The sequence below is a fragment of the Lepidochelys olivacea genome (assembly GCF_965140295.1).
Source record: "Lepidochelys olivacea isolate rLepOli2 genome assembly, chromosome: 2".
NCBI classification, from domain to species: Eukaryota; Metazoa; Chordata; order Testudines; family Cheloniidae; genus Lepidochelys; species Lepidochelys olivacea.
In genome coordinates, this window is record NC_140412.1 from 84,504,502 (window position 1) to 84,512,930 (window position 8,429).

An 8,429-nucleotide genomic window follows, 5' to 3' on the forward strand; every position below is an offset into this window, starting at 1 on the left:
CACCAGCCAGCAACTGTCAATTACAAACTCTAATTAGAAAATTACTGAGAAGCCTCCAAGACTTCAAACAGCCTTTATAACAATAACAACAACAGTAACAACAATAACGTATTTCTTTATTTAATTGCCCCGTTGAAGGGAACATATGCACCACATTAGAATCCTGGGCTTTGCCAAACGAATTTATGTAGAAGTTATCACATCAGAGCTCATCCTTTCAAACAGATCTGCTCTGTGGTTCGGCTGCTGAGACCACCCTTGAGGATGGGGTCTGTAAAAAGCCTAAAATTTCCTCAGCAGCTTCTTATCCCTCCCCACAACTTGAGTCAGAGAGAACTTGACAAGCATCAAATCTTCTAGACCTCTGCGTAAAAAAAAAAAAAAAAAAAGAAAAAAAAAGAAAAGAAAAGAAAAGAAAAAAAAGTGTGAGTTAAAGTGTTTATGAGAAGCTTATGACTCTCGATCAGATCATCCGCGAGGACGACACAGAATTGTTATGTTCCTTGAGGAATTGGGGTGATGACGTCTTTTCTGATACCCGATTATTACGTGACTGAAAAAAAAAAAACCTCATTTGATTCCTGAATAAAAATCCGAACGCCACAACAGTGCAACAAACAATACTGCCGCCCTTAAAGGTAACATGCAGACCGATGTTTACAAAGAGGGCTCTTGATAAAGCAGGGGGGTTGCAAAGATTTTGTTGCTAATTGCATTAAAAAATCGAGCTGCGGAAGGCTGGTCAACTTTGGAGGCACAGAGAAAGAAGAAGGAGAAAGCTGCAGCCGAAGCGAGAAGCATCTCAGTGAAGGAAAAGATCTGGGGAAGAGAACATCTCACTGCCAGCAGCTCCAGAACAGCCTGCTTCTGCTTCCCGTCTTCTCTCTCCCTCCCTGGCTTTCTCTTCCCCGGTCTTGTGTTCCCTTCTCTCTTTCTCCCTTCTGTCTCCTTCCCTTCCTCCCTCTTTCTTGCTCTCCCTTCCCTGACAGACTCCACTCCAGATCCGTGCTGCCTGCTACCTACAAACTTTTTGGAGCGGATCCCCTTAAGCCAGCAGACAAGTAACTGCAGCTCTTCTGCCTTCGGCTGCTTTGCTCGTCAGAGAGGCGATACCACCAGAGGTTTAACTATTTCGGCTGCAACTTGGGAGACAGTTTTTTTTTGTTTTTGTTTTAAATCTACCCTTTAATTGCGCAGCCAAACGCTCTTAGTGCCGGGTGTTAAGAGTTTGATGGTAAGGAAAATGTATCTCAGGCATCTCAGCAGCTTTAACTGGAGAGATCGGGTTTCCTTAGCCCAGGCACTTTGTGTGTGTGTGTGCGCGCGCGCGCCTGTGTGCTGGGAAGTGGGGGTTGTGTCTGGTTGTAATTGAAGACGCGGCTCCACACAAATCGCGCACACGTTTTGTTGTTGTTACATCGAGCACACTTAAGACTTGATTTCTAACTGGTTAGATTTTGCTCGTGGCAAAGCTAGAGGGGAAAGGGAGCGTGAGGGAAGCATTTTGACAGCTGCTGTTTCTTTCTTCCCTGATACACAGAGTGGCAATGTGTAGCAAAGCGATCCTAGCGCTACTGGTCTATGGGATAATAATGCACTGCAGCGTCTACTGCTCACCTGCTGCTGGATTTCAATACCCTGCGCTAAGGTAGGTGCCTTCTTTATCCCTCCCTCTTCCCAGTCCCTGCAAGACTCGCATCCCTGGCTGTCCCCGTCAGTTATGTCCTTGCATCTTGGTAATAGAGAGCAGAGAGCACTGGCAGGTAGTTGTCTCCCAGATTCTGTGTGTGTCTGATAGCTTTTACTCTCCCTCTCTTGCGAACGGAGTAACGCTCTTCCGAGCAATGAAAAGCACCCAGAAAGAAAAACTAAAGAGCAAAACCCCGCCGCCTCCTATTTACCGACTCCGTCTACCCTCTTGGAGAGCGGGGAAAAGAGACTGGGGACTGAGGCTGCTTGATTAAAAGTCCAATTTAGTTCCTGTGGCAGGGAAACTAGAATAGATTCTTATGTTCGCCAGGAGATGGAGGGTTTAATGGACTGGCCCCTTTCTTCCATCAGGGCTTCTTAGCCAGAAGGATCTTGCTCTGTATTATTTCCTACACACGCGTGTCTTACTCTTATCCCCTTTTCTCCTAAATAATAGGGAATAGCTCTGACTTTGGTCTTGGTGAAAGTATTCGATTTCTGTTAACTGGGGTCCTGAATGAAGCATGGTTCTCAGAAGCCAGCGTAAGCCTTATAGAAAAAAGCTGATTAGCCTTTTAGTGGATCCATTTTTCTATATGAACTACAGTGCAATAACACATAATATATATATTTCCGGCCACCTCTGAGCCTAACTTGAGTGGCGATAACCTGCGAAAAAGGAGTTGACAGGTACTTCCAGAATAGACAGTACCTAGATGAAAGCATTTTGAAGCATACAGTTAGAAAAATATTTTAATGACACATTTCCGGCAGAAGGGTTTACCAGCTATTAAGGAATATGTGTAGATATAGATAAAACTTAGTTTTACAACACATATAATAGCTCTCTATATTCTCTCTCTAATATCGATCTAGATATGTTCCAGAATTAAGTTCCTGTATCATAGCAGGGTAGAATCTGTCCCCACCCTGTGATATTGGTTAAAGTACTTTAAGTACTATTTTCCAGCTCTTTTTTTAGAAGTTCGCTGGATGGGAGAGGGGGGCTACTGTAGTACTCAGGGCTGGGCAGAGTGTGATCCGGCTCACTCTTCCTGAGATCGGTTCAGGATTCCGTAAGACGCTCTCGCGCTCACCAGATTCGGAGCAGGATTGTTAAGACACCGGAGCAGAGCTGCCAGGATTTCAGAACTAGCTTCACCTATCGAGCCGAGTGTAGGGGCAGCCCCCAGGCCAAACCTATATAACAAAGGACGACTTCCCAGCACTTTATAGCAGGGAGTGAAGCTTTACACAGCGGCAATCAATCAACTTCTGGCTCTAGCCTGCTGTAAATCTGGCTTCCCTTAACGAGCAGCGCTTCTTACAACAGAAGAATGGGGGAGCTTTCCTATCCACCCATCTTAGCTCCCTCGGAAAATTATGCAGCTCTATTTATTCCGCCCATTAAGTCCCACAGGGGACACGCTCGTGGTTCAGCACTAATGTGCGTGCAACATCTGAACTGCGAAACTCACTCTGGAGCTCATGTGAACGGTCGGAGCTCGCCCTTGGGTGCGGGGCAGCACACGCTCCGGAATGGTCTTAAACGAAGCAAAGCGTTACCCGGGGCTTTGGGATTCAGGTCAGCCTCGCCGCAGGGCCCCCGGATGCCAGAGCTGGGGGGAGCCGTCCCCGTATAAATGGCCAGTCCTTCCAGAGGGCGTTAGGTGGGGTGAGAAGGGCCATTGGTTTGAGTGGACCGGGCTCGGTTCATTGAAGCGCCTGAATTAGCAAGAGCGAAACACTTTACATGCATCTATTATTAATCTCCTTGCCAGAGCTCGGAGACAAAAATAGCTGCCTGAAACGCTCAGTGACCTACATCTTGCCGCAGAGAGAGAGAGGGGGAAAACAAAACTCAAGCGATCTTCAAGGACAGAGACACCATTCAACGAAAAACACAAACAAACACAAGCCCCACCCCGATCCCACTTGGTGTGAGAAAGGAGGAGCAGTCTTTTGCTAACGGCAGAGTTTCTGATCTCTTGGGGGGCCTGGAGGCGGGGTGGGTGGGGGACTAGAGAAAGCTGGTGTCTTTCAATGGGAAGTGCTGTTTTTCTCTCGCTTAACTTATAGCCCCCCTCCCATGCGCCTGGGTATGTAGTTTGGAAAGCGATCAGGATTCGTGCTGGGAGAGGTGGGTAGTGATCAGCTGCTTACTTGGCAGCCCCTGGACTTGTTTCTGGCCCCAGCCTCGCAGCAGGTTGGTTTGCTTGTGTATTTCTCTCGCGCCTGGCCCTATACTGATGCGGAGGCGGGGGAATGAAGTGAAGGGGCGGGGGGTAGAGGGGTAGGTGTAATCTTGTCTGTGGGCTCCTCTAGCAGGGCCTTCAGTCCAGCCTCGGAAGTGCCCATGTTAAAACCCACTAGATCCCTGGCAGAGGAGTAGCCCTTAATAACAGTGATCAAATACTCCTATGTGTAGGATTTTTCAGGAGGCGTCTGAATTCTTGCCCTTTGCTTTCCGGGCTAGGCTGGAAGATGAAGTTTATGACGAGGATGGAAACACGCTGCAGGATTTCGCCTTTGACAACGACCCCCTTGGCATAGCGAACCCTTCATCCATGATAGACGACATGTACACCCTGTACTACCCACCGGAAAAGAGGTGATTATGGGATGCCCTTGGTGGGGCGCATGGCTTGAGCTGGAGCAAAACGATCCCTGTCCATCCCATTCAAAAGAGCCGCCCCAGATCTCTCCCTCCGTGCCCTGCCGCCCGAATAAAGGCTCGAGCAGATTAAGAGCGTCCCTTACCTCCCGGCAGGCGGGGGAGGGGGAGGGAAGCAGGCTGCCCGCGGAAGGGCCAGTGATGGCACGCCGTGAAACACACCAGACGCGCCAGGCGAGCGCTGCGCTCAGGAGATGAGCCGGGTGGCTGGGAGGGCCCTGCTGTCCCTGGGGGTCCTCAGGCGGAGGCCGCCCTCTGCACCCAGGGTAAATAGAAGCCACCTGCCAGCCAGGGGCTTCTTTCCGCCATCCCGCCTTGGAGTGAGGGGCTGCTGAGGTCCGGTCCCCAGGCTCGGACACTGATCTTTCTTTCTGTGTTTAATCTTTGTTTCCTACTTAGGCACGCCGATGGGATATTTAACAAAGCCTACAGGAGAGTTCTGGGTCAGCTATCCGCTAGGAAATACCTACATTCTTTGATGGCCAAACGGGTGGGGTAAGATTTGTATTCGTTGTTTATTTCACTTAAGGCGAAACCATCTTTCTATTAAACCACGTGTAATGTACCACCGGTGTATATTTGTTACGCTCGCTGTGTGGTTGGTGTTTCGCGCACTAAGCAACACACCCCTCTTGAAAATGTCAAAATCCACGAGGGTTTTTGCTCGATCTCATTCTCTGACTCCAAGAGAAAGGTGCAGTGAAAAACCCAGATGGCTAGTTGATGATCAAAATCTGGTCATTGTAAAGAAAGTCCAGTAGCCCAATGATTCAGTAGCCCAGAGATTCAGGCGATAGCCGGTGGGAAGAATCGCAACAAGAGATCCCTCGTAAGTGGAGATCTGGGTATTTTAAGAGAGCTCTCCATTGTAAAGAATAGAATTCACCACACCACAGTGTAGCGGGGCTTAAACAAAACGCGTTTAAAGTCAGACATCCTGGCACGCGGCAAGCCCAGTGTAATGAAGATAATTTCGGCAGAAGGTAACATTTTAATAAAGCCCATGGGGAAATAGATTTCATTTTCACAATGAATAATTCATGGCATGAATATATTGTCTCCTGACTGTCGGCGTATATTATGATCAGATTTCAACCTCACCGCGTGTTTAGATAGATTCTTGTTTCGTTCTGCCTCTCTGATGTCTACACGTTGCTTTAGTTGCTTCATCTCCCCTCCCCCCCCCGCCCGCCCCAAATCGAACAGCTTTGGAAAAATAAACAAAACAAATACAGCTTTTCCCTAAGTGACAAATCATCATCAGAATCTGGAAAGGTTAAAGCAGCCCGGGGGCCACCAGAGCCAAAATGCAAAGCGGGGAAGGCCTCCAAAGTGCAGGCAGGACAGGGGAGTGGCTCCGGATGTTGCAACTGTCCTTTGCTTTGCAGCGGTGCCAGCGGCCTGGAGGACGACTCGGAACCGCTCTCCAAACGGCACTCGGATGGCATCTTCACAGACAGCTACAGCCGCTACCGGAAACAAATGGCTGTCAAGAAATACTTGGCAGCGGTCCTGGGGAAAAGGTATAAACAAAGAGTTAAAAACAAAGGACGCCGAGTAGCGTATTTGTAGCGCTGAGTAACCCACCACTCCTGTGTATACAGAGCCCCCCCCCAAAAGAAAAACAAAAGTCATTTCCAAAGTGACTGAACAATCACCGCTCCTGTGTTATCTAAACATGTATTTATGTATGAAGTAAAGCCATTAAATGAATATTTTGATAATAATATTGTTTTTCTTTTTGTATAAAAGCACTAGAGAAACGCACAGATCTACTTTGTGGACCAATCATTAAGTTATATATAATATATAAATATATATATATAAATACGGCTGATAGAGAACAATTCTTCATATAAAGCCTGCACAAGAACAAAAAAATCGCCTGAGCTGTTTATGTTTTTATATAAAATAAATAGAAAAAAAGACAATCATTGTTTGAATATTGCTCCTATTTTTGTAAGTGAAATTTAAAGGAGAGTATTTTTATCCACGACAGGGTCGAAGACATTAATAGTCACCATTTGCTACTGTACATAGACACTGATGCCCTGCTACAAGGGGGTTATGGTGATAATGATTTGGAAGAATTGCTGAAGCAGATTCTTCTCCCCAAGGAGTCTCAAGACAGGCTCCTTTACCACTAGCCTATTTTAAGGGGGCAGTGCCCCCCTCCCCCGCGAAAGATTTCAATTTTTCTGCTTTCTTTGATTCCACTTTTATATGCATTTGTGTCTCTCAAACACTGAGCTTAGAAGATAATTCTCCTGTGGTGAAACAACAGCTCTGTCAAAATTGTGCACCTCTGACAATTGGAGGGGAAAAATATTTAGCCCCATTCATGGTTCTTCTAACTGATTGGGCATAGCTACATTACAAAGCCAACCGGAAATTAGAGCTATTGGAAACCATTTGAAATTTCGATACTGGAAGCGATAGCTAGAGCACAGATCAGAGAGGAGGTGCCCCAATGAATGCGTGGTTTTAGGCTGCCAGAGGGTCTGGGGAACATGAGACAATTCCACTTTAGATCCACTACCCGACTGATCGTGGGTAGCTCGGTATTGGAACTTGATGCAAAGTATAATGTGTTACTCTCCAGTGCTGTCCATGCCTCTCATCATGTGAAATGACCAGGATTCTCTCCTTTGAATTTTTCAAGCGGAGTTGCTCCTTTCCTTTGTTGTTTTCTTGTGGACCCTTCCTCCTCCCAACCTGTCTTGCACTATTTAAGCACGGTTACCCATCTGAGTCACTTCTTCTTCTTTTCAATTTAAGGTTGTGAACGCCTCTCACTCTTTTGTTCTGTTTGATGCAAGCTCTTATTGTAAAAGTTTAGGAACCCCTGTTGTAGCTACCACTAAATAATTATGCACTACAACTAAAGTTTTGTTCTTGTTTATTGAGTTTGGAGGTAAAATGTATTTTTCTACATTATGGCTTATTGCTTAGTAAAATTTATTTCATAAAACAAACTTTTGTCATAATAGAATGTGTAGTGTTCACATGCGGGTGAGTTTCTAATAACCGATGAATCATTTCAACCTCAGCTTTATATGTACGGATTCATAGCTTACCTTCTGGGGGAAAGACAAACCAAACCAGCCCGAGGGAACTTTCCATTCCTTCTCCTTGAAAGGTGACTAAAGAGGACATGTACGTATGTTTCCTTTCAGATCCCAAAACATATTCTAGAGGAAGCTTTTGAAGGCAAATAACCAGCCCTAAATTACTGTCTTCGGTTGCTTAAAAAGAAAAGCCACTTGTACAATTTAAAAGACTTTTCATTTTCCTTTACCAGTCTGATCCGCGTGAAGTAATAAATCAAAGGAAACAGAATTGAGTTTGGAATCCCAGGCGGGATGGCGAGTGCCAGCGGAGCTTATTGCAAACAGTGCTAGGACAGAGGCATTCGATCTATGCCTGAGAAGTGTGTATGAAATCAATCTTACTTTAATTTTGCATTCTCCTCAGGCAATGTGACGCAGGATGCAGTTTGCAGCTTTTCGTGCCTTTCTTCGCCTTTTAAATCGCCACGAATTCACAGATGGCTATTTAGTGGCCCTACAATGCTGCAACACATCAGCTTGCATTTTAGTCTTAATGATTTGTTCTTGGATAATCGGCAGACGTTGCTGTATTTGTGTCAGCTGTGGTATAATGAAATAGGGCTCTATTGACGTTTTATTTATGAACTATCATTTCCAGTTCAGTGGCTAGTTGCAAGCATTATGAAGTGATCACATAGGTTATCCTCTGTATAATTTTTAGAAAAACCAACAGCCTTACTAAAACGGAGCAGATTTGAGATACAGTGATAATTTAGGTAGATGTTAGTCTTGCAGATCTTATTTTGTGTGCAACTGAATATAAAAATAACTTAAAGTATTATTACACACATGATATATATAACTAGGACTTTGATAACTGTTATATAAAGTGTGTAAAGTTTGTATTAATAAATTTTTGTAAACAATGCAACTTTGTCTAATGTTTGGGGGAGAAATCTAGCAGTTAACAGCGAAAGCTGTATTTCATTTAAAATCTATTTAATTAGTTTAAATTT

The 8,429-nt window shown here is 45.3% G+C and overlaps 1 protein-coding gene across 3 annotated transcripts; it reads left to right on the forward strand.

Annotated features, from left to right (window-relative positions):
* Nucleotides 1-451: 451 nt before the first annotated feature.
* On the forward strand, nt 452-6,076 carry ADCYAP1 (adenylate cyclase activating polypeptide 1). Of its 3 annotated transcripts, none has more exons than XM_084622007.1 (5): nt 452-638; nt 1,541-1,648; nt 4,118-4,300; nt 4,763-4,858; nt 5,752-6,076. In XM_084622007.1, the coding sequence occupies exons 2-5, from the start codon at nt 1,548-1,550 to the stop codon at nt 5,933-5,935; spliced, it is 564 nt and encodes a 187-aa protein (XP_084478133.1). In that variant the 5' UTR covers nt 452-638; nt 1,541-1,547; the 3' UTR covers nt 5,936-6,076. The 3 variants fall into 3 exon arrangements, with proteins under 3 accessions (XP_084478133.1, XP_084478132.1, XP_084478134.1); XM_084622006.1 differs by lacking the exon at nt 452-638 and adding an exon at nt 645-1,234; XM_084622008.1 differs by lacking the exon at nt 452-638 and adding an exon at nt 645-1,234 and having other exon boundaries at nt 4,166-4,300.
* Nucleotides 6,077-8,429: the final 2,353 nt, after the last annotated feature.